The 27355-nt window shown below is 36.0% G+C and overlaps 2 protein-coding genes across 3 annotated transcripts in view; one reads left to right on the top strand and one right to left on the bottom strand.

Annotated features, from left to right (window-relative positions):
- The window catches only part of LOC111424612 (cytosolic beta-glucosidase-like), a 66035-nt gene that overhangs the window by 26662 nt on the left and 12018 nt on the right, over positions 1-27355 (bottom strand). For both annotated transcript variants that reach the window (XM_071198238.1, XM_071198239.1), the window contains exon 2: positions 18741-18884. The gene's annotated coding sequence lies outside the window, so the exon portion shown is untranslated. The remainder of the gene's footprint in view (positions 1-18740; positions 18885-27355) is intronic.
- Positions 14583-27355, top strand: part of LOC111424610 (protein espinas-like) — a 65291-nt gene continuing 52518 nt past the window's right edge. The window contains exon 1 of the mRNA XM_023058218.2: positions 14583-16005. Coding sequence (XP_022913986.2) covers positions 15155-16005 — 851 coding nt within the window. The 5' untranslated portion in view covers positions 14583-15154. The remainder of the gene's footprint in view (positions 16006-27355) is intronic.

The raw sequence follows: 27355 nt of genomic DNA, 5'->3' as shown, positions 1-27355 counted from the left end.
TGTTTATTAATTGATTCTCGTTGGTCAAAGTCTTTAACGCAACTAATTTAATAATTACTCGCTTTTATGAAAAAATATGATAAATAGTGGCAAAACGGATCACAAGAAAATATATCTACATAATACATATGATTAAGACCTACATGCAAAACAATCAAAATTCTAAGACAAGAATTAGATTACTTGCGAATTGACACTGGCTAAAAAGAATTTTGTTACTGTTCCGTATTCACACTTCTTATTCCATTTCGAATATGCATAAGTTCTTATTTTACTTTAACGTTTTCTGAAAGATGTGTTTATAAGCTGATTTCTCCATTTAAGTGGGGAAGAGAATTATGACCTTCCTCTTCTTCAACAACTTCACCTCTACATATGGTCCCTAAAAACAGTTCTAACGGTTGGCGACCTTGCGGTGATAATCCCCAGTTAAATTTAGTTATGGTCCTGGACCACATATGACTACACCATATTCAAGATTTCAATCTCTACTTGCATGGATGTAAGATTTTTTTCAAATTTAGATCTAATACGAGCATATCATCAAATTCCTGTTTATCGAAATATACTTATTCGAAATGCTGCTCGCACTTTCCAGCGCTTCATTAACGAAGTACTAACAGGACTCGATTATTTATTTGTATATTTAGATTACATACTTGCCGCCAGTAAAGATGAAGTTGGCATAAATATCCATCCTAAATATGTACTTTTGGTGTACCTTCCTTAGAGTCTTGGGTTCAAGAAGTAAAGCTATTTCCCGTTTTCCATAACCAGTTTCACTAAAAAGTTTACATAAGATAAATTTCTACCACAGATTCATTCTTAATTTGTCAGAAACTTTAAATCCTTTATATAAGTTATCAACGACTCTTAATTGGAAGAAGCAAAAGAGTATTGGTCCGATGAGCATAATTCAACCTTTTCTTCGGCAAATGATTTATTACCCCGTTACGTTTTTCTGGCACATATGGCTATGATGTGACACAGACGAAATTAGATAATTCTAAATTATGGTATAGTCCAATAATAGTGTTGGCAAAATACAAACGTTCTTCAATGGCAATGGCTCCCAATCATATTCCGGTTGATTTTAATATCATCAACACTCTCACCACAAACATTAGCACTAGTTCCCTAGCACTTTTTAATTCATTTTTTGATTGTCATAACACTCATAACACTTGGGTTGGTTCTACTTGTTGAGTCGTAATCGAGCTATTATTTCTCAAATAGAAATGCTGTATTTCGATATTTTTATTAATTACTTTACATGGACAACGATTTAGGAAATGAAGATGCGATAGAAGAAAAGGAAGTGAAAGCGTTGCGGGAATCTATCTTTCTAACCGCGAACACAATTCGAGAATGACTTGCTATTTCCAATAAATTGGTAAACCATTTACTGTTTACGAGTTTAACTTCGAAATGGAATTTCACTGTGACCAGAAATTCAAGTATAAAAACCATCATAAAACCTTAATCTTGTCTTCTTCATTTCATCTACATTGAGTTTTCATTTAGGTGTCCATGGCAATTCGTTTGTAAAAATAAAAAGAATCGTGTGGAACTACATCGAAATCAGAAGTTATTGTTGGCGATAACAAAAATATGAGAGAACTCAACATGGTGTGGTTAAAGGTTTGAGGAAAGCATTCTCCCAAAAACTATCATAACACAAATTAAATGATAAATTTAAATTTTAATTTGCAGTAACACTAAATTTTATTATTTTGTTTAAGTAATTATAAGGAATAAGTGAAAAATAATAATTTTTTATTACCTACTTCATGGATGATAACATAACTTGTCACATCGAAGAAAAGGTTCCCATTGAAACGAGATAAATGTTTTGAAATTATTATTGTCTTCATCAGGATTTTATTAGTTATTAAATCGTCATCTTCGTATTTATTCTCTCGATGCTGCTTTATCCGACGTTGCTCATCTCAAGTGGTTATATAACATTAATTTTTTTCTAACATCAAATATAAATTAGTAATTATCAATCGTGAGGTATTGTTGCGTAATCATTTTTAACGTTAGGTCCAAAAACAATTGTTCTTACCATCTTCTTCTAAAATGCATCATTGACACCATTGACATCATCAACAACTTTTACATATTTTCATAGGTAGATTAGAAGTTACAACACCCTTATCCACTATTACAACCCTTTTCGACTTTTTCTGCTTTGGTACAGTGCAGTGCAGATTATAGCCGTGCTGCATTTATAGTCAAATGTTTGGACCTAGATCTTATTATTGATAAAATAGAATAATATTGTAGTTTCAAGGACATAGCTGGCATTCTGCGAGCACTAATTATCTAATTCCAACATACAAGGAAAGCCTCCCTAGTCAAAAGTCACAAAAATTTGTTGAATTTATTCACGAAGTCTTTGCATTTAGCCAAATAAATTTGGAACATTTATATGCACATATTTTCCATATTTTATTGCATGTTTACGATCCGCACTCATAGCGCTGAATATAAATTCAGCGAAATCTGTGTTTAGCCTCGACCACAAATTAGATATCTGGGATTTTTTTCGACTAGTTGTTTTATATTTATTAAACTTCACAAGTTAAGGTAAGTTCACAATTCCTTTCTTTCTGGATAATCCTCTAATCAATACAATCCCGTAACCAGCTCCAGTCCTAATTAGATATAATGTACTAAAATGACATCATAAAGTTAACATCATATTTTTTTTGTGAATACCTTCTAATTAACAACTTATTCTTTGTTAACTTACCGATTAATGTAAATTCATTCCATGAAACTTGCCAAAGAGGTGGGTTTAGCACGAAGGTTAAATCTAAAGCACTAAAGTAATAAACTTTTATGACGTCCATTTATAGGTAGCAATAAAATCAAATATTTTTGAACGAACCGTTTCGCTGCCGCTAGAGGCGCTTACGTTAGAGGTTATATCTACACCATATTAAAAGGCTGGTTTTGTAGAATATAGTACAAGAAAGAAGAACATGATGTTGTTGGTTGTGGGTCGAGTTGTGGTCTCTACAACACGTATCTGACGCTCTTATCTTATTCTCTTTTTTTCTAACTCACTAATTGTTAGTTGCCGTAGAAAACCTGTCCGCCGTAGACGCGGATTCCATTGTGGCTTAATTCGTGGTGAACGCGTTCTTCCCTCTTTTTCTCTTTCTTATTCCCTTTACCTACTGTTGATCTTCTCTCTGCGTTCTTCTTTTTCCTCCTCCTCTTTCTTAACGATGGGAACGGGTCGGTGCCGCGTTTACTCGGAAATTTATTCATTGCCGTTTAAGTGAAGGTGGGAAAAATTATATGGTTCCGAAATGTTTTCAATGGGGGAACTCCGAGCGAAGAAACCGTGGAGATAGTTGTTGTTGGTTTGTTTCCACGCCCTTTTATGTTGTGGCAAAGGAAGGTTGGAATTCTTACCCAATCAATTTACCCATGGTGTAACAATAATTTGTATCTTGTAATGACCTATTGTAAATTTTACAAATGTTTTTTTAATGATGGTATTTTTGAACAAATAAATTTAACACCTCAATTTCTCTCTCTTTCTTTCTATTTGTAGAGTTTACTAGATCGTGTACTTGGTTAAAGGATAAGAGAAACAGGGTCGTTAAAGCCGCAAACGTTCTGTTTTTCCGTTTTCGCTTCTCCATCCTGTTGTCCAGGAGCGATTGTGTTGCGTCTATCGGTTTGTTCTGCGTTTCCCACACGAATGGGGAACAAAAAACGTGACGTTGGTACGCGGTGGGCAGCAAGGCACGTTCCTCTCTATCGACACCGCTATTAAATGTACCACGAATTCTCCTCGAAGGAATCGTAAATTTATGCTTATGTGCTCAGTACAGTACTTTCAAGGATACAGTTTTGAGAGATGCGTGTAGAAGAAAATTTTAGTTATATTTTTATATTTGTTTTATTGGCATCGCCACCATCATGAAGAACTCGTAGAATCTTCTATTGGTTGTAGAAAGTCGTAGATCAACGTCGGAACGTTTCCGATAGGAAAATGTCTAAGGAGTAGACGGGAACTTTGTAGGATGAGGCCCCGTTTGTTTTCAACGGCCATAAATTCAAATCCCATTCACATCGTTTTCCCATATAAGGTATACAAAAAACATGGTGGTGGCGACGACTACGACGCCTAATTATCATCCGTTGGTCAGTTTACAAAACTTCATTGTCAAGAACCATCTCTTTGAAAATGACACTGAATGGGTGGAAATTTAAATATTTACGTCGGAATATTGAAATTTCGAATTGGAGTTTAGAAAATGGAATCTCCTTTGCGTGTTCATACAAGGTTCGTTTACGAGGTATTATAAATGTCACATCGGCCATAAATCTTTTGCCGCGCCATTTCTAGACAAACCTCAGGAAACAAAAAAAACTGGGTCTCCAGTAAAAGGAACTTCGCGTTTAGTGGAGGCTCGTTGGTTTACGACCATGTGTCACGCTTTTTTGCCATTTTTCTCCGGTAGATTGCGTCTATTCTCGGACGAGGAATGAACCGACTCTGATTTTAAGAGAAAAAACTAAGATTATGTTCTACAAGTACAGAGTTAATTAAATTGAATTATAAGAAGAAAGATTATATTTTGCATTTATAACTGAGTATCTAGATGATAATATACAAACACTTCTTTTTTTATTCAATGTAATAAGAGTGCTACAACACACTCTTGTATAATTAAGATATTTCTTTTAAACTCGTTTCGAAATGTGCATTTTAGTATGGAGTCTCATAAATATTGGAATTTAATAAACGCCAAAATCGACTGGATCGTTTAGCTTCGGGGTGCGAAATGATAACAATAGAGCCGGCGGCCGCGCGGCTGCTAGTAATTAATGCGATGTACGACGGGGGGTCACTAATTGCTTCGAATCGGCTAAAATGATACCATATCGGATTAAACAGGAAGATATTTACGGGAACGGAGCCCCAGGGTTTTAAACCCGTAAACGGTGCGGTGGTCCCATTTCGCGGTTTAGCCAACTGTACTTTTATGGCCCGCAATAAAAACTGATGACTTTTTTTAAAACAAAAATATCAATAGGTATATTATTCACATTGTAACGTTTTATTAGATTCCTGGGTGGGAACATAAATATTAATTTATGATTATAGGAGATTTGTTGATTATACAACATTCATATAGACATATTTTTATAGACATTTGATAAATCAACAAAAAATCGTCTTTCTGGATATATAGACGACGAAATGTTCAAGCTTCGACCTTTGATAAACATCTTGAACAAAAAATTCCAACAGTGGGGTATTTTTCATGGAGATTGGACAAATCTCTATAATAATAATAATAATACTTCGGTCCTAACAACCACAGCATTTTTATCTATCAGTATTTTTTAGACCGTAGATTGCTCTTACACACCTCTTCTGTAGTATGAAGATTCTATCTATACCAACACCACGGCCCCAAAAGACAACTCCATATCTTAACCAGGAATGAACATATGCATAATAGGCATTTAATGCTGCTTCAATGCCAGCTGATCTGGAAATAATCCGAATGGCATGTTAGAAATGACTGATCTTGCCAGCAAGGAAATCAATATGATTGGTTCAAGACAGTCCAGCATCTATTTTCTAACCCAGAAACGAAATCTCTTCAACATTGGCAATCTCAGTATCCCGATACCTCGCTTTGATTAACTACACATTGTAACCTGATAAATAGGATTTCATCCATGACAAGCTAACACCTCTAAAAAAAAAAGGATTAAATAACTTCTAAACAGTTTAACCATGGAAAGCCAGTACGATTTGGATATAAAGACTGGATGCTTTGTAGTTCCACTGGATATTGTTACAATTTGACACCTACCACGGCGCAAAACTGCAACTGAACCATGATAAAAACTAGGTGTTGGATTCAGAATAATATTAGATTTATTAGAAGGAATTGATGTTCCAACTTGTAGTTACATGTTTCGATATTTAGCTAATTTCTTATATTGACTTTTCTGATCGTATACCACATGGTCAATCCCTTAACCCTCCTGATGATCCATCTCACCCGCTTGTATTTTGTTCTTTTCTATATTTGTAAGTACTCAAGTCTCACACCCAAACCTAAAGATAGGTCTATACAGTGTGACCTACAGCAAGACATCCTCATAACATTTATATCACTTTCAAAACACTTTCAATATTTTCAATTCTTACAGCTACAACTTGAAATATCATGAAATATTATACCTACCACTTTAATTAAATCATTCAACTTGTAGAATCATTTAACAAATGTATTTTAGCGCCTCCTTTGTAACTTTCCGTGTCGAAATCACTTTCTCTTTCTTTCTTTCTTAGTCCACCCATCCATCGTAGTAACCTAATTATCATTTAGCCATGTGTGGTCTTCACGGATTGTGTTCGCACGTCGTCCTCTCAACAACGCGACTTAACGAAATAAGCACACACACATACAGAGACGGCATCCGTCCGAAGCGAAAAGGCGAAGAGTAAAAGCATCACGGCCTCCGAAGCCGCGGGGCGGTGTCGTGTCATCACACGTCATACCGCGTTAGCGAGAACCAGTTCCGAAAGTCATCATCGCATCAACGTGGCACGATGAACTTGAAGAAGTAGAAATGATGCTGACAATGATGTGATAGTTTCTGCAATTGGTGTGAGATATAAATTGGCAATGAAAGTTATCTTTTAAAATCGATGACGAAGACTTGCACTTTCTAAAAACTTTATAAGGTGGTGGATTTAAAAGTTGTTTTCTTGTATATTTAAATTTATTCTGCTGAGTATGGTTGTTTGGGTTGGGTTTATCTCAAATTATTTCTTCAACCACTTTTTCTTCTGATTTTACTCATCTGTCGCACCTGCGTAGTTGTAAACTTCGTCTTCACTACACTAATGATGAACACCTTTTTCAAATGGTTAATTTTTCGGATTTTACTTGGTGTAAAAATGAAAACACCGCAATAATTGTGATTGTGAAGGCTCCGGTTTTATCTCAACGATGGATCGGAAGAAGAAACGGTAAACTATAATGGTGTTTTGGAGAATTGCTGGTGTTAGTGAGCCAGAGTGTTTCACGAGGCACCGCGGGTCGTGAAACTATGCGATTTTATACGTTTTAAATCGTCTGAGACGTCTAAGAACCATCCTCTTTGAATTGTTTCCTGGTGTGTTTGTCAGGTTTAGTTATAACATCACAGAAGCGTTTACACGTAATGTTTCTTGGTAACCTTTCAACATTAAATAAATGTTTTTTTTTTATATTGATAAGTATTATTTCCATTCCATTAATAACTCGCCAACGTACAAATTAAATAAATAACAAATAGATTTGGATAAAAACATGACTCGGCAATATGATGGACAGAGAAGAATAGATTATGCTGACGCAACATAAAATTTTTTGGGTGATCTATCATTACCCACAGCGTTCACGCCTTTCTTCTGATTGTGGTTAATTAATAGTGTTTGGTCGACGCGGCGCCTGCATGGTAAATAATTTGTTTACCAGAAACGGACGTGTCGAAAATTTACGTCAAATTACAGCGGTCACCCTAATAACACGTTTCGAATAATTCGAATGGTGATTGGATAGGACACGATAATTGAAAACCGCTGTAATTATTGAGACGAACATACATTGTATTACTATTGCTAACTCATTGTGTATATTTTAGAACGCTTTCTCTTTGCAGTTTAATTAAACCGTAGCTACTAATGCTAAGCAATGTTGATTTAAGAGAATGTACTATGTAGGTGTGTAGGAAATAAAATAAACCAATAGAGATACATTTTAATTTTATCCAATAGGATTATACGATAAAGGTCCACCTACTACTTCTTAAGAAAAACACATGTATGACGTGCTCTGAAATATCAAGATTAGCTTGGAAAGTAAATCTGGGTAGGTAAAATCTGAAGAAGGAAGAACAATGCCGAGGAAGATTTCTGATAAAAAGAAAGAGAATATAACCGAGAGAAAGAGAGAGATGAAGCCAGATCGGGCGCATAAATCTGAATAGGCTAACTGTTGCCGAGCACGCCATCGCATAACGTTAGGTAAAGAGTAAGGTGGCATGAAAGCGCACGGTGCACACGGACCATTGTGTATCCGGCACATGAGTGCAGAAGGGAAAAATTCGCTAACAGCCCCGTCCTTCCAACGCTCTTTCTCGAAGAGAACGAGCGAACGGTAAATGAACCGTTATTGCCAAGACGGCGGCCGTCGACGCGCGAAATTCGACGACATTCGACACGACCAACCTAAATGAAAAAAGAAACACAAACCTTAACAAAACGATAGCGATCTTTGCTGCGGCATCTTTTAATGCTCTTAAGAAATTCTTAGACCTTTCGTCATCAACTACCATAAACTTACTATTTTTAGACTACGTCTACTTTTATGATCTGTTTGTATGTTTTTATTAGAATAATATTGGTTAAGATCTAATCTAAGCTGAGTGTTGTGTAAATGAGATTTTATCTTAGTTATCCAGTTTTTGATTTGTAATATATCCTAACTACACTCTGCATAATCATAATAATCAATCTTTAAAGTCGAAATATTCGCGATATTAGCCGCTAGTCAACTGTTGTTTGATCTGTAAACTGTAGATTACTTTATTATGACTCCGAACATTAAGATATCTCAACTATACAGACAAGCAAGGAAGTGTGTATGTTTTGGATATACTTGGTTTGATAGTAAAAACTGTCAGATTATTAAATTTTATGTTATTGTATGTGAAGAACAGCTAAAAACAAAAAGCGCAGAGAGCAAAATTATTAAATCGTAAATATTAAAATATTAATTATTAAATTAAATTTCTGGAATTGTATTGACATAACTGCAAATTTGAAAATATGGTTTTCAATTACATTACAATCCAAGAAAAACCAAAATTGCACTAGCCAGTCTCTAGACTGTAACAAGAAAACAAGAACTACCCTGTCCAAAATCTACAATAAGCTGTGGAAACATTAGTTATTGTAGTTGGTCAAGATGAAGGAGGGAAAGATACCGAAACAAGTGTTTAATAGGAGAATGCAAGGACCGAGCTGAACGAGTTGTCTCTAATGTTGTCTTTAAGACTATGGATGCTGAGATATCGAGTACACACTATTATGACTCCGAACATTAAGATATCTCAACTATACAGACAAGCAAGGAAGTGTGTAAGTTTTGGATATACTTGGTTTGATAGTAAAAACTGTAAGATTATTAAATTTTATGTTATTGTATGTGAAGAACAGCTAAAAACAAAAAGCGCAGAGAGCAAAATTATTAAATCGTAAATATTAAAATATTAATTATTAAATTAAATTTCTGGAATTGTATTGGCATAACTGCAAATTTGAAAATAAGGTTTGCAATTACATTAAAATCCAAGAAAAAACCGATATTGCACTAGCCAGGCTCTAGACTGTAACAAGAAAACAAGCACTACCCTGTCCAGAATCTACAATAAGCTGTGGAAACATTAGTTATTGTAATTGGTCAAGATGAAGGAGGGAAAGATACGGAAACAAGTGTTTAACAGGAGAATGCAAGGAGCGAGCTGAACGAGTTGTCTCTAATGTTGTCTTTAAGACTCTGGATGCTGAGATATCGAGTACACACTCTCTTTAAGCTTCTTCTTCTAATATTTCTATAAAGACTCTAATCTGGATTCTTCAGACCATGAATGCTAGTGGAGTGAAGTATCCAGAGTCTAAACCGGACTGATTAGATTCTGTTCAAGTCTGATTAATCCAATATTCGAATGTTATTTGTCACAGAAAAAAATGTTGAAATAAACGTAAAGTTCGGTTATAAATTGAAATGGATATATTTAGGGTTTCCCAAGGTGTATAAATCGTCGAAATCATTAACCTAATGGCTCGTGTATCCAACACGGGATCAAATTAACTCGATCGCAGTGGCGATAATCCGTCCAAAAGGAAATTAATTAAACTCGCACCGAAATTCCTATAGCTTTTGGACTATCCTCGTGTAATTTCTAAAATCCCGATCGAGTTTTTACTGATACAAAACAGAAAATTTACAATTTCATTGTGCAGCTTTTTCCATCGTCGCGGTAGTTTGAGTTTGAAGTCGGCAGCCTCCGACTCGCAATTTACGGTGGCAATACTTTATTGCACTGCGAGATAGACGTCAATAAGAGCAGAGTTATTACCCTCTACCGTCTATTTCGCTATTTGCAGCCGTCCGAATTATCATCCAATGGGTAAAAGGCGAATGTTGATTTTCGTTTGAGCGATAAAGAAAAATGGTTTCGTTGTCGTTTCCTTGGGATTGATCGATAAAACGATAGGTGATTTATAACTCGAATAGGCGATTAATCGCCACTTTATTACGGTTCCAAGCGATAAAAGGCCAAGGTAAAAACGCGAACGGCGCAAGTGGAGGCGTGACGAAGTGATTTGTGAAGTGTTTTAAGCTGTAACTAATAATCAAAGAACTAGGGCGACAATATGACGAAAACAAATTAAATGTTTGTTTTCAATCTTTATTTTCAACCATAAAACAGTAAAACCTCGATGTAACAGATTAATATGGAGAAGGAAAAAAAATTTAATTTGCACTTTAAGCTGTTTGAATAAATAATTTTAATACAAATTCGTACAGCTATCCATACTGTTGAGTTCATTATTAGTTACTAAACTGGAACTAACACTAGCATTAGAACTAACACTAGATCTAAAACTGGAATCATACGTACGTCTCTTAAGACGGTTAAACCCAAAAGATTGAGTTCTAGGTCTAGTGTTAGTTCAACTTTTAGTTTAATAAAAATACACAACAATCTAGCGCTAAAACTAGAACTAGCATTATAACTAACACTAAACCTAGTCGGGTTTAGCCGTGCGTCTCTTCAGATGGCTGTTATACTTGAAATAATGTAAATGCTATTTTTAGCGTATTTTTTTTAGAATTTTATGAGATTATAAAATATTCACCATTCCTTTCAAAACCTCGAAAAGGAAAAGATACTAATTCCTAGGAAATGCGCCAAACCCAACAAACATAAATCACGACTGGTTTCTTAGCTTCTCTCTCCTGAAGTAGTAACAAATGGGGGACGATCGCATTAAAACGTGTCTTAACTAAGTTATACCTCGGGCAACGGTCGTGTTCAGGTGTAAAGTTACAGGTTGTAGTAAGTCCGCGCGTAAATCCACGTGGACACCGTCAAGACGTGGGTGATTAATCGAATATTGACGATAGAAAAAATCCATTTAATACCGCTAAACAATATATTTACTTTTCGTTTTGAACGAACGGAAGTTGAATTTTCCATAAACTGAATAGTAAGGTAAAAACAAAGTGTGTATTCTCACGTTAGTAGCTCGCAATGAAAAAGTGGTCAGTATATAGCGGGCATGTTGAGTTGTAATTCAAGTTTATCTGGAATCTACGGCGGAATTTGCATAGTAAATTAAGGGGATTCGCGTTGATAACCCCGGCTGCGTGGACGAGAAAAATTACGCCAACGACAACTGAGCTAATGGACTCATTTTTCTAGTTATTAGTCAAAACATAATTTACAAAAAATGGCTGTTACTATTACTTTTCGTTTATTATTATTGATTCTTATAATAAACTTCTTTATTTCATGCAACAATATGTAATACTTTGCGTTTAACAGGTCTATTGTTGTGGTTACTATTTTTATAACCATTGTCTTTATACATATTTATAGTCTACAAACGTAATAGTCTGCTTCAAGCGTATGTCTAGGTCTAGAACGTTTCTTTAATTAGAAACAAAACATTACGAATAAGTGTGCCAACATAAAGTTATTTACATTTTTAGAGAGTGAAAGCAAATAAAACTTAGAAATCTACCAGATTTTCTAGCTCTATTAAAAAACTTATTTTTATTATATTTCTAATACTCTAGTTTTCTTAAAATAATATCTTGTTTTCTTTTACAGGTGAGTGCTTCATACAAGGTCAGCAGTAATGGTTCAATAGACTCACTTATGTTGCTCGAGTGGAGAGCAAGTTGGAAAGCGTATCGAGACAGAAATAATTCGATCGAGAGCTGTAAGTGTTTCAAGAGACAAAGGCAGCTTTAAAATTGCCTTATTTCCTTAACTTGGAAACGTAATAACGACGACACAACGTTAACGCGGAATCTCCGAAATCGATTAATCAACGATACGATGCAGATCTTTTTGTGCAACGTGCAAAGGAAACTATAAAGACGGTTTTGCGCCGGTCTCGTGCCAAGATGATTGTTTGAACAATTGCTACTTATTATTGTATGCGTGCAGGTTGTAGTCATTACCTTGTGTAGTGTATTAAGCTATTTTAACACTACGTTATAGTGTTAGTAGTTTTTAATATGTTCTTTGATAAATAATGGGTGTGTTAGAAGAATGGGTTATCTTTAATCGTGAGGTTGAATTTATTTTCTAAAATACCTCAATGATATAAATCACAAAGTCATCTTATCACAATATCGTATATCAATATCATTGGGCTAGGCTCCTCCATTGTTAGATTTATGGTTTGAAACTTCTCAATGCACTATAAAGAACTTACGTATATATTTTTAGAAGCAGATCTATAGTTTATTGTTGTATGGGCGTGATTTGATATTTATAACAGTTATATAATCTTTCCATATCATCTATCTCAATTGTTGATGTATTACCTACATTTTATTTATATTTTTTGTCATCTCTGTTTACCTTTAATAACTATTTACGTTACATATCATGCTTTGTATCCATGTTTACATGGATAACACGCATGTAGGACATGTGTGCATGATAAGGTAGAGCAAACGAAAAACATATATCGTATGTAGGTTAAATCGGGTCTCTTATAAATCTTACCGTTGGACCTACTCTGGTTTCGTCATCTACTTGATTCAAACTTACTCGGTCGCATATTTTTGCAATAAGTACTCCTCCAAAATAATGTTCGATCGTTTACAGTAAGATAACCTTACAAAATTTATTTTATCGTCACATCAACAAACCGCATGGTGTGAAGGTGCTTGTTTGCTCCACAGTGTCGTGTTACGAGTCCCGTAATTAGTCGTAAAGCGCTTCTGCTAAGTCCCACACTTTACTGTGCTGTACCAACCGGGAGATTTGATTTTTTCTTTATCTCGCGACTCTATACGTTCAATACAAGACTTTAGTGTGGGCACAATTGTGTTCCTGGTATTGTAACAATCCAAGTGTTCTACAAATTCAACACACTATTGTGTGTTGCTACCTCCTGAAATTCTAACCAACAATTCATGTTGTGCTGTTTTATGATAAGATGCGAGTTCGCGAAAAATTTATGAAGATCTTATTCTTATCTAGATGATATCGAGAAACATTTTCTTTTGGTAATATTTCTGTAACTTTCAAGATAGCAGAATCAAGACTTTCATCTTCCTCTTTTTATATGATGTGGACGAAAGGCATGGACGCAATAGAAGTTGCTGCTTTTGTAACAATTCTGCAACGTTGAATACCTGACCATAAAATTAAGTAGTTGTGCCCACTATTAAAATTAAAAATATCGATATTATACGATTTATTACACAAAGACGTAAGGATCCGAAGAAGGAAGTAACGAAGAGAATGTTCCGCATTAGTTTGAATATCTTCCGCAATTAATTACATTGCACATGGAGCGAATTTATTCGCCGCGAAAACGTAACAACAATTGTAAAGGTTTCGCGTCGGTTTGAGAGAATAAAAAAAATAACTTTGGAGAGAGCGATTTTACAATTCTATTTGCGGTTGTTTATTATGTTAGTTTTTTTTGATAACCTCGGTAAATGCTATTAAAATTCAATCCGCTGCAGCTGAACATGAACTTGAAGGTATCAACATATCATTATATTATATTAATAGAAGAAATCTCGGTATTAAATGGTGTATTTTTTTATCCGCTTATTTTAATGAAATCAAGTGAAATAGGTTAAAGTTCTCAAGTTACTTTACCCACAGAGGTCATATTTATTATTTTCCCGGGTTAATTACCTATATAGTTCTTGTGTATCACTTTGGCCTAACAGCTTTTGACACTTACAGAATTAGCTACCTTTTTTTTACTCTTCTCTTGCTTTATGCAAACAACCCAATTAAGACATATCATAGTTGTACTAAACTGTAGCAATGATGAATCAAAAAAATATTCTAATAACAATGTCAGAATGCTAATAAGGTTAAAAGAATATAATTTCCCAAAACTAGCTACTTTTATTCTCCTCAAATAAACCGAAATTTACCCCCTAAAAATCACCGAATAATCAACTACTTCGTTCTCACACGCACGCAGTACAGAGAGCACAGTTGTTCCAAATCGGCATAGAGGGTTACCGGCTAGGAATCCCCGTCCCGCGTTGTCCCCCGGATATATCCATATCATCGCGGTAACTGCGCTTAGTCATCGAGGGCCACCCTTACGTGTGCAAGTGTACCCCGCGTGTCCCTTCGCCCTTCAAAACACCTCCCGTATTGTATACACGGGGGGTGGTAACCCTTGTTCCGTTCGCAATGTCTAATCACTTTTAGTTTTATGTAGAGTGTCGCGCGGTGAATAACTCGGTTAAAAAACATTTAATTTTTTCGGTTTTAACCGGTTTTAAATTGTTGTTTTTTGAGAACTTTCGCTTTTACGGGTGACATTGACGTTTACATGACAAATCCACCCCTTTATGTTTACCGCGTAGCTGTCATGTACTTTTGAACGATTGTGTACATACGAATTAGTACAGAGTGTACAAAAAGTATTTTATCAGAACCAGTTTTTGATTATAAAAGTAATAAACATCTTCTTAATCCATTAAAAATCGTAAAGGAAACGTTGTCGCCCCTAAAGAAGAAGCTCATATCAAAAGTAATAAACCCCGAAGGACGGTGAACATTGATAATTTTTAGTGCTCAGTTTACGATCCTTGCCGGTTTTACTACCATCTTTCGTATCTATCTTTCGGTTGTGGTGCTGCCGGTGGCGAAAAAGTAGACATTTCACATCGGATCCGCCGTCTTTTCGTTCGAACTATCAAACGAAATGGGACTGATTCGTTGTCGTCGCGTCGTCGCAATCCTTTGTATTAAAACAAAAGGCGGCGATCGGAGAAAACCTTTGATCGTAAAAAGGAAAACAAAGAATTGATATAAACCAACCGACACGATGGATGGGAGACGATATGAAGCGGAGTCGCCGAGTTTAGGAGCGGATTTGCCGATGGCAACGCCACCCCCAATGGCGGAATTAAACCCCACAAGAAGAAGGATCTGGAACTCTATGAGTTCCGATTTTGGACGATCTCCAATATTGTCGAGAACTACAGCCTTTGGAACTTACGCTTCCGTCAATAAAGATATCACTTCAAGTTTAAGATATGGAAGTTTTCACGGATTAAATAGTTACGAGAGACTTGCATCTTCTTCTTCATCGTCTCCTGCACTACCAAGAAGAAACGTTCATTTCGACTTACCCAAAATAGGGGAACGACCAGAAGAAGTAATCGTTCGATCTAAAAATAAACATCATCCAGGTGCCGTAAAATTAGCGTCGAAAGAAACTAAGAAAAACAAGTATCTATCCACAGATTCCGATTTATTTCGAGAATTCGAAGAGGTGGAGAACTTAACGGAAGAATTACGAAGCAAATTTGGTGATATATCACATCAAAGAGCAACCGTTGGAGCTGATGTATATTTTAATGAACATTACATCTCGGACATTGATGAAAATGAGGAAGTTAAATATTTTTGTCGTGGATACGATGAAAGGAGATACTCAGATAGTACGACTATACCTTGTTGTGAAAGAACGACACCACCAAATTTTCGAACGTTACCAATTAATAGTTCGGGAAAACATGAGAAAAGTGATTTAGGGAGTTACTCATCGTTAAAAAGTTCTGAGTTTTGTGAAAGCAGTCCGATTGCAGCAAGGAAACGGCTTGATTTGTCGTTACAACCACCGAAAATTTTAAAAAGTCCATCTAGAACCGTTGTCAAGATCGCTAAAATAAGGTAAAAATGCAGTTTGTTATATATAAAATGTGTTGTGTTGATTAGATCTCAATTAGATATCGAGTTACATTGGAGAATGATTCATCGCCCTTCAAAATGAATTAATTAGATGCCATGCATGTTCTTGTACGGTATCTTTCTTGAGTATCCTCTATAAAGAGTACGGTTATTTTAATTTAAGATATCGCCGAGTAATCATGTATCCTTCGATTGTAATTGCGCACAGTATAAAATTAATTACTAAGGAAATGATTTTATACTACTAGTTCAATTAATAATACAACTTAAATAATGTAGCATGCATATATAACATTCTAAGCAGGTGTTATTGTAAAATCAAACTGTGTTTAACAGTTTGCCGTTTCAGTAACCACCCCCTTTGAGGGCGTTTGTATTAACATTTCAGAAGGGAACTATTTAAAATTTGATTAATTAACCGACTTCAACTTGCGCACTAATTGGAATCAACGTCAATTCTCACCGTCTCGTCACCCTGGTCTAATTAAATTAATCCGGAGCGGGCTGCATTCTCCCATCTGAACACACCGCCAACTCATCGCAAAATCAGATTAAATCTGACTTGAATCCATTCATTTGTTTTAAACCGACAGTTTAAAAGTAATTAATTTTTTTAACGAATACTTTAATCTTTAATTTTTCACACTGCAGTAGAAGAATCAAGAATCTAAAGTTGAAGAATGATTAAAACTGGAACTAACATTAGACCTAGAATTAAAAGCACGGCTAAACCCGAAACTTTCTAGTTCTAGATCTAGTGTTAGTTCTAGTTTTACTTGTTATTCAGTGCTGGGTTATTGTATGTACATCTTTATTGAACTAAAAGTAGAACTAACACTTGACCTAGAACTAGAATCATTTGGGTTTAGCCGTCTTAAGAGACGTATGGCTAAACCCGAATATTTCTAGTTCTAGGTCTAGTGTTAGTTCTAGTTTTAGTTCAATGCATAATAAACAACAATCCGAGTTTTTCTATGAACATGGAATAGAGCAACTTGAAAAATAACCCGAATTGTATTCTTCTACCGCTAACATTTATATTTAAATATACTGATGTATGAAATAGATAATATTAATAGTCCGTTATATCGCGGTTTTACTGCACTGCCTTCCTATTTAATCCCTTGTTTTCATACTGAGATATCAACGAGCGGACAAGCACAAAGAAGGCTTTCTTTGAATCCACAAACAAAGACAATCCAGATTCATCCCTAATACTTGACAGAAAGAAAGAATCTCCGGAATTCTATTGTGTTTCTCCCTTCACTAGAGCAACGTGACAGATCTATATCGGCTAAAAAAAGAATATGTAAAGTTCTTAATTTGTGTTGTTTTTTCTATATTTTTTTTACATACGTTTTCGTTCATTTCCAACGAAGAGATTACCTTAGACAGAGACTAATGGTATCAAGGTCCTGTACAACTCGCTCTCCCCTTTTTAGAGGGTAAACCTGGTTGAGAATCGGGATTCAGGATTCGCAGGGATTTCTTTTAGCACGATAACGACCTAATCCCCCTCTTTTTGTTTTTCGGACGACCGCTGGGTGATCGATGTGTTGACACGACGTACAACGACATCCGTCGTTCTTTATACGCACTATCCGGCCGTCGCGACGAAGACGACGTTCTCAGGTGGCACGTTTTACTACCCCCCTTGCGATCGTTCATATTAACCGGGATATATTTCTTCCTTGTCGACAACAGAAAAGGGGTTGGGTTGACGGTTTTTGCATTTGCCTGAAGGTTTTTTGATTGATTAGGGTCATATGGATAGAAGACGTGCACAAAATGTTAGGGGGCAAATGAAATGTTAAGAACTTCTGGTAGATGGGTGTGAAGCTAAAAGTTTGCTGACGCAGTGGCGTCGAGACGTCGCCGCCGGAGCAAAGGAAACCGCAAAATTTAATTTGACCGGACGTGACTGTATTGCCAAAGAACCTACCGTCTGTGTCGAGGGCTGCAAAAGCACCGCCCTCGCTTTCACAGCCTCCTCCTTGATAAATCACCCTGTCACCTAACAAAGACTTTGGAATACGAAAATAACTAAGAGGAGCGTTCGTTAAATTTAGTTGGAGGTTTTATTTGTTTGTTTATTTTGCATCCTTTCTTCTCCCATTTCGTTGAAGTGGCTAAATCAAAAATTATATTCGAAAAAGTGTGGTAGTTATTCTGTTAAGGTGATGACTCAGAACAGAACCCCCCAGAAAATTGAGGAAATATGCACGCCCACCCTAACGCAAGCCTTACCAAGCAACGCCAGCACTCTAATAAATCCTTATTTATGTGCTAGCGCATATGTGACTGATGAATACTATGTGCTGCTATGGGGGAAATCATTGAAGGGTGAAAGAAACTCAGATGGGCGAGGACTGTAACATCTAATAAATTCACTTACACTCTCTCAAAAACCCACTTGACGTTACACACCCAATTATTCGATTAGAATCTTACAACAATTCACCCTTATTCTATTACAAACATAATTATAATTGATTTGATTGATATTTCTAGTATAGGGTGTCAGAATAAGTAGTTCATGATAATAGATCAATATAAAATCAATGTTGTAAGAACCAAAGAACTTGTTTTTTTTGCAAAATCGATTTGAGACATTGTGCTCTTATGAATTGAAAAGCCTAAATCTTGTGACCAGTTCTACTAAGTTATCTAACTAATCATCAATCAATCAAATTCTAAGAACTATTAAATATTCTTACCTCTTCAGTTGCTCCTTTTAGACTCCATGAATGTTTCACTGCTTCAGCTGCTTATTTTTGTAACTCTTAGTACTGTCGGTGCTTTCTCAATATTGAGCAACCTCATATTGTTCGATTTCCTCGGAATCATCAGCACTTGTTTATCTAAAAAAAGAAAATTGGAGTTGAAGACATTGTCGTCACTAAAGGTACTTCGCGATACACTTCCTGTGCTTTTATCTTATAAATCTTACACCAGATCAAAATTATCTCGTAAATTTGTTGACAATGTGTTAAATTCATGTAAAATAAAATTAAAAAAAGATAATAGCAACTTCCAGCATACCTTAAAAGAAGTTGTTGTGCATTATAAGGTTAGGAGAGTTTTGTTTTGTTTAAGAACATTCGACAGATATACATATAAAGTAGGTAATAAAACCTACTTTATCCAAGAAAGGGTGAAATGAATATTAACTTAAATTATAGATATACATATAGTCAAGAAAAACTGTTCTACCAGAAAATCGCAGAAGATGTGATTCAAACAATCTTATAGTCCCAAGAAAAATAAAGTATAATTGCTTGTCAGCTCAATGCATCATGGAAAATACACCGACTTCGAAGTAAAGTAAGCTTAAATAATATACACAATATGAATAAAAGCAAAGTGAACTTATCAGATAAAGTATAAAATAGCGCAGAGGTATAGAATAACAAGGAAATGGCCCAAAAATATCAAATTTCAATGTTAAAGTTGTAAGATTATGTTGTATGGTTTTGCATTTAATTCTTCACCATTCAAATGTTGCGTGAATTAAAGAGGAACTAGTATATTATAATCTTTTTCCCATGTAATGTTTTATATCTAATTTTAATTGCAAGAAAGCTTTTTTGTAGCATTGTTCAAGTAGTACCTTATAAATATTTATGACGTCGCGCCTGAGTAAATTCGAAACTTACGTAGTTCTTATCTATTAAAAAATCTTCATCGTCGTATTGAACTTTTAACCTGATTAATTTCTTCAATGCGGTTCTTAGATTATGTTCTTTGTTTTCGTTTTATTTATCTTATTCTTATCAGTACTTGAAAATGCACTCTTGATCATTGATTCCAAAACTCAGTGAGTTCAGCAAGCAATTAATAATTTTAGTAGATTATGTATTGATTTTATCTCTTCATCATGACTCTTAATTTCCTGAATTACAAACAACACTTAATACTCCACTAAGAATCTACAAGCGTATAAGTTTACCATTAAATTTGTAGTCTAGATCATAAATCGACATGGAGCTAATAAAGAAATCATTGATAATAGAATCCGACTTAATTCTTTCCATAATATCACCGTGCAATTATGCAGCCATCAACAACTTCATTGAATAAAATCTTTTCACTGCTTTATGAGGAAATTCATATGCATATTTTGAAAGGTTTCTGTAAATGCTTATTAATTTTCTAACAATCATTAAATAAACCACATTGCTATCTACACCATCGTAATGCCAAGCTACAGCGTTTAACTCACTTTCACACTTTGCATTTTTACGTTACTGAAATATGCACTCGTCGTAGACTTTGTAATTTTGTTCAAAATAACTTAATACTTGGAAGTGTAGAGTGAATGATAAATATGAATGATCGTTGTTTAAGAACCGCTGATTGAAAAGGTAATCCACACCCAAAACCAATGTACACCAGAGAAATTTCATTTATATCCTGGTATCCTTGTCGTCGTGTCGGGTCGAAATTATTCAAACAAGCCGCCCTCAATTTGCATATTTAATTTTCACAGCTACCGCTCGGAACACGGTGCTAGTTGATATTAATGGTAGACGAGAATTTACTATAAATTGAAAAATTCCCCCACGGTACAGTATACCACCGCGAATATAAGCGATAAAACCTTTTCTCAGCCGTTAAAGTTTAGTTTTATAACAAAATTTTTCACGATGAGAAATGTTTAATTCAACCCGTTTTACAAAAATGGGTCATTACATTTTGCGTTACTCACCGTTCAATACGCTGTTTTCATTGCGGTATAAAAGAGAAGGACAACAAATTAACGAAGAACTGTACTTAGACGCTTTACAATTTCACGTTAGCAATTAAAATATAACGGGAAACCCAACTTTGAAATGTAAGTGATATTGGAAAAGGAATGCCTTCGGATGGTATGTTTTAAGATGTAGTTTAATTTTTCCGTGGGTACAACGGTAATTCAAGTAGATAATAATTCGGTTTTAATACTTTTACTATATTTGGGTTTTATTAAATTAATTTCACGAAAAGTGTTTTGAAACCTTCTTGGAAGTGATTTTTCTTCATTTTCTTTTCTGTAATTCACTTGCAATTAAATTTCTTTCGTGTAATCTCTTGTAATTATCGTTTTAACACAAATTCCTTATTAACTCTTAGTCTCTAAAATGATTTCCTAGTAATAACCTCTTACATTCTACAAGTTTACTTATTACTTTCTTAATTATCTATAATTCTTCTCCAACGTTCTCAAAATTACACTTAAGCGGTATTTTTTTAACTCATTTGTTATTAATACGAGAATTGCTCAAAGAGATTTCCCCCTTTTCATAGAATTGTTCCCTTTTTCTTTCTTTTGAACTGGATGTGCGTCGCAGGTGTTCCCTTTTGCAATTCCATCAGAATTTACTACCATCCAGTTCATAGTCGTCGATCGGAATCGGAGGAAGGCGACAATGGTAGCTTTCGTTGTTCCCGGTTCGATTTGGTTATGTGAACCTTATGCAAAACGAGGTCGTTTATACTCCGGAACCGAAAATGTATGAAATGGTAGATATCTATTTTCAGAAGTAGATAAATTCAAGAAGAAAACCATGGGGGATCTCTTGAACACATTTTGAATCGTAAATCTTAACAAGGACCTTCACATTTATAAGTTGTGTAAACGTACACTTCTTAATACTTCATTTTGTTAAATGTTGAGCGTGTTAAAGATTATAACGAAGAAGCCGAGCGAAATAAAAGAGACTTTTTTTAAATCTTAGTTCATTTAAACGGACGTGTCCATATTCTATAAATCATTCGACTTATCGAGCTAATTAACAGGTGCACTTCCATCGTCGAGAACGTAACGATATAGCTCTTTGTATTTTATGAGACTATGTCTACTCGATATGAGGTTTTTTAACTGGTAAGAAAGAAAAAAGATTTCATTACAAACTGCGTATATGCAACTAAATGTACATCGAGTAGTTTCATTTAAAGTCGGTAAAACAGGATAACTGCAGTATCATAACATGGTGTATGGCGCAGATTAAAATTGGAAACTAATTTTTCCGAACCGGTATTTTATTCGATAAAAAAAAAATCGTTGGCGTTCAGATCCGGATGGTGCTCATAAAACTCCCGGAGATAAATCCCGGCAATTTGCTAAAAGTGCGCGCGGCCAGATGCAAATGAAACGGCCGCGCGATCGTAACTCGCACCCCATAAACAAGCGGGGCCCCCGCCCGTAAAGTTACGATCCAAACGAACGAACGTCCACGTTGGGATCCTTCCTACTTCGCGCGATCGGAAGGCGACGAAGAATCCAATCTAAATCGCAAATCCAGAGTCGCCCCTTCTCCTCATTCGTTCTCTTCAAGCTCTCTAATAAACTAAAATCGAACGCAAGGGTTCCCTACGGAAAGGAGCCATGATTAAAGTTTATATCGACAAAAAGGTTTGTACATAGCAAACAATTTCATCCTGGAAAATTTTTCCATTATGCCAATATACCGAGAATTTCATATAACTCGCAATATATGAATGCAGTCACCATAATTACGAAACTACTATGTACTTGCACTGTCCCACATAAAATGCCACATAGCTTAATAATACAGGCATTGGGTAGTTTTGAAAAGGAAAAGTTTTGCTTGGAAAAGGTGAAGTCTTTATGATAACTTTGAGTTTCCGACTTAAGAGACGCACGGCTAAACCCGAATGATTCTAGATCTAGGTCTAGTGTTACTTCTAGTTTTAGTTCAATAAAAATATGCAACATAGTGATATTTCATGCTAACTAGCGCTAGCTACCACCTACCTGCCATCTTCAGAGAGGTACGGCTAAACGGAATGTTTCTAGTTCTACGCCTAGTGTTAGTACTAATGCTAGTATTAGTCTAGTTTATTTGTTATTCAGCGCTAGATTGTTGTATATTTTTATTGAGCTATACCGGACACGGCGTTCCTCGTATTAATCTGTTATATCGAGGTTTTACTGTAAAGTCAAATTATATTGACATGTTCATTTTATGTGGGACAAAGTAAGTAGGTACGCCCTGGTTTCTATGGAAATATATTTTTGTATATTGCATCTTAAGTGAAATTTACTGTATAAATGTGAATACTTCGATTGTACAAAAAAAATGATAAAAATGATTCAATTTTATACGTGCCAAGAATGTAAAAAGAAAAGGGACAAAACAATAATACTCAGGATATTGAGTTTTTGTCAAAATCCAATATAAATGTAAATTTTTTAGATTACACTACAAACGCTTTGCGTAAAATCTTAAGGGTTTTGATGACTAGCGTTGGGTTTATCGAGAATGATAAAAACAAAGCCATTAGCAGTTCGAAAACAAGGTTTTTTCCTATAATAGACCAGACGTCGCGACGTTGCCGACGCCCGTATGGCGAGGCGCCGCGACGCTTCGTCTCCAGGCAACCGGAGCTGCTGCTGCAGAATCTGATTTAGCCCGTTTCTTTCTGGGACACAAAGTGGCGGAGGAGGTTTCCCAACGGGGTATCAAGATTAGATTTATCTTCCTTTACTACGGACTTCGGGTTGGATTTTGGCAGCAGACACGATACCACCGCAAGATAATTTCTCCGAGATCACACAGATCCGAAAAGCTTACTGACTCACATGTTTAAATTTATAAGCTTTTCCTCGAAACCCAAACGACAATGAACCATTATTATTTATGTACCTACATAAAAGAACAGTTTCTTAATTAATTTCTTTCAATACTAATTGCGTCCGACTCTTAGGTGTAGTACACAGTAGAAAATTTTTCAATGAGAAGCCGAGCTACCGGAATTAGCTCGCGCAACCTCTCCTTCTCATCGAGTAATTACGAACGAGCGTTTGTTGCTGCTCCATTTCCTAAACAATGGGACATTAAAGGATAGGCTGCTCTTCGTAATTGCCCTTTGCTATAACGGTGCATAGTCTCTCTCGGCTTGGAAGGAAAAAAAAACGTGGCGTGGAGCCATTCGCCCGCGGCGCTGTAAATCATAAACTGAGCGGGCTTTGGCCCCATTTATCATATTCCTTCCGTATTCGTTTTTCTTCGATTAAAATCACACGATTTTATTTTATTCTTATAATTACTATTTAAATTTTCAATGCGTATCATAAATGTCTTCTATATTGTAAATCCAGTTCACGGAATTGTTTTTGGCAATAAAGAAAGTTTTATTTTCTGATTACAACGTTGAGAACGAACAGATGAGCTTTCGAGGAAAAGCTTTATTGGTTCCTCATCGATTGCTCTTTCGCGTGTTGCCACATTGTGTTTAATGTTTTGCCAGAGTCGAAGACGACGTAGTCTGGTGGAGAAGATATAAACGAAGCTTCGTTTATTTTCTCTTGTATTGTTCTGTTTATATCACAACAGGTCTTTTAAATCTTTTAAAACCGTCTGGAAAAGTGAATTTGTTCTGTTTAATGTAATGTAATGTAATAAAATCGAATCTAAATATTCCGAAAATGTTCGAAAACATCAAAATAACAAATTTAAACGTATTAACTTTGCATAGTTAGCACATTGTCGGTCTGGTGGATTTTTGAATAGGGGGAGAGGGTGTTTCACCAATCTATCTTCCTCCCTCGCGAAAGGTGTTGCCAGGGTGAAAGGGTTTGAAGTCCGCCCGTCGCGTCCGGATGAATAATTAAGGTAATTTGTATTCCCGTAAATGAGGTTCAACCCAACAACAACGAGTCCAGCAGGACGCCAACATTCCGTAGGGTTCCGAGCCTGTAGTGCGTTTGGACAAGTAAAATCCTGTGTGTGTAGTAGTGGTTGCGTGATGACTCGCCACCAGAACCGGTTGGCCGTCGTTAGATACGCCGCGACGGTAATTATAACTGATGTACGGGACGGCGACTCGCTTTATTAAAATTAACCAGCGCAGCATAGAACGGATTTATTTTAACCTCTTCGAACTTCTTCTGGTTCTCGGGTTGAACGCACGCGCAGCATCGCGTAATACCGCGCGAATACGAACGATTAACGATTACTTAGAGCAACTTCTTGTCTCATTGAGGCCTTGTAACGTTTCATGGGAAAACATTTGACCACTTTTTTGTTTAATACCTACATATAACTTGTTTCATTCTAATTCCCACAAAATTATATGCTTTGTGTCAGAAGCGCATCTAACTTCTTGTACTTCATTTGTGGGTAATTGTCCAGAACATTGAGTAGTGGTCGATAAATTACCAAGAATGGTTTCCTTATAAATAGTATTTGTAACAGAAGCCGACAGAAACATGCTTTTAGATGTACTATTACAAATACATATGCACAATGTATTAAATTCGATGATGATAATATTACATTTTAATGTCACCCCCTCTCGCCAAGAAAATTATAATGACAAAAGCCCCACGAAGGTAAAATATTAAAGTCCCCCAACGTTCCTCTAATAAGATGGCTCTTGAATGAATCCCCAAAGGTTCTTGTAAAGGAGTTTCTAAAGGATCTCCTCACCCGCGCGCCATCTACGATACCATCCGCAAGTCATTGTTTTCATTGTATGAAAGCGTTAACATTTAATTAAATCATTTGCAGCTACAATTTGGGTACTGATTCTATCTGATTTTCACTATATTTCTTCTTGTGGGTTTTTTATAGCTCGAAATGGCTTCGTTAGCGACCTTTCAAGCGTAGTTATCTGTCTTTCGCTTCGTCTACCTGACAGAACCAGGAAACAATTTTGTTCCCGGAGAAACAGATGTGTCATCCAGGTTGCATTTTTTCTTATCCATTAATTGAGTCATTTTACAAAATAATCACAAATAAGTGCATATCTTAACACTATTTTTGATTCGCATCCGGAAATACCAGTAGTTCCTAAAGACTCATTAAAATTCTGAGTAAACCACAATGAATACAAATCATCTGTATTACAAGCAGTATATCGACTGCTATAACCCTATAGAATATCAATGTTGGTGTTCCAAGACTAATTACCATAAACCATGACGTTGCCAAACTAACAGCTCATTGTCTCGACATTTAATTAAGTTTCGACCAATTCTCAAGCAATTAACATTAATCTTCTCTCAACTTCATACCGATTTTTTATCCTTTTCTTTAATAACCTCATAAAATATACTAAAAGTAATACAACTTGAGCACTTTGAACCTCCTCTCTCTGCGTCGATACAGGTTACAATACTTGCAATCATCCTTCCTGGGTGAGAGCGAGCTTCCAACACAATACCAGTTTCAATTAACGAAACGGGAAGGAGCGGAGGAGATGATCAATAAAACGCCATTAACGCTCTGCGGTGAGCCTCACGACCGAGCTTCAGGATCGGAAACGAAGTTAAACACTTCTGTTGGGCTCAAGGAACTTTTCAAGAAGTTTCCGAAGTCCCCCGTCAATATATCCCGAAATCGACCCCGATGAAAACGACGAATGTGAGAAGGAGAATGAAATTCGGCTGCGCTCCCCACGTGTGCCCGTCCATAATCTTGGCATTCAAGAGACGGTATCGTCGGGGGGCCGTAAAATCACCGGACGTTGGTCGACGAAAGGACCACCGAGACCCACCGGGTCCCCTTTTATTTTTCAATATTGCCCGTCATCTGTTAGAGATAGATTTCGGGTTTTCTTTTCGCAATTTTTTGCAATATATATTTTTTTAAGAAACTTCCACTACTACTTTATCGTTGACCGTAATCGCTCTCCGTTATTGATTTCAGCAATAAGAAATTAGAAAATCTTATTTATAGAAAGTTCTAATCATAGTAAAATAGAAATCGTCATCGTTTAATTTCAAGTCGATATCCGCGTTTGGGGCCTATAAAACGAAGGCAATCAATCAATCAATACCCTCTGTATTCAGTGAATAGGGGGATTTCCACCGATCACTGAAGCATACACAACTATCTGGGACGCCATTAAGACTCTTGGTCCTAGTGTTCGATCGCGCATCATTAACGCAGATAGCTTCTAGTCTTTAACGAGTTGTATCGGGGTTAATATTCTCACCAAACTGATATCGAACTATTACATATAGAAACGCTAACAGTAGCAAAGATTTCCTTCCCCTCTACTTAGTTCTTTAAAACCAGTTTAGACATTCGTTTCTCAACAAATAAAAACGGCTATTTTTTATCGAGGTTTTTTAAACTTGTATGGTTGTTGAGACTACAAAACATCGAAATTCTAGGTTGTTATTAGTTTCGGCACGTATTAATCGAAGAGGAGGGTCGCAGAGGGATCGGTTCACGCTAGTTTTGATTAATGCCGCAGGCGTCGCTGCCGGAATTTGCCCGGCACACTGCGCGATCTTTGTTCGTCTCTCGCATACTGATGCTATTGCCAGCCATTGCCATGCCAAAGCTGCTCTGAACGGATTCAAAGCTCTCTCGCTCTC

Source organism: Onthophagus taurus, chromosome 7 (genome assembly GCF_036711975.1).
Source record: "Onthophagus taurus isolate NC chromosome 7, IU_Otau_3.0, whole genome shotgun sequence".
NCBI classification, from domain to species: Eukaryota; Metazoa; Arthropoda; class Insecta; order Coleoptera; family Scarabaeidae; genus Onthophagus; species Onthophagus taurus.
Note: the sequence above shows the minus strand (reverse complement) of the source record. Positions and strands in the feature narration are given on the sequence as shown.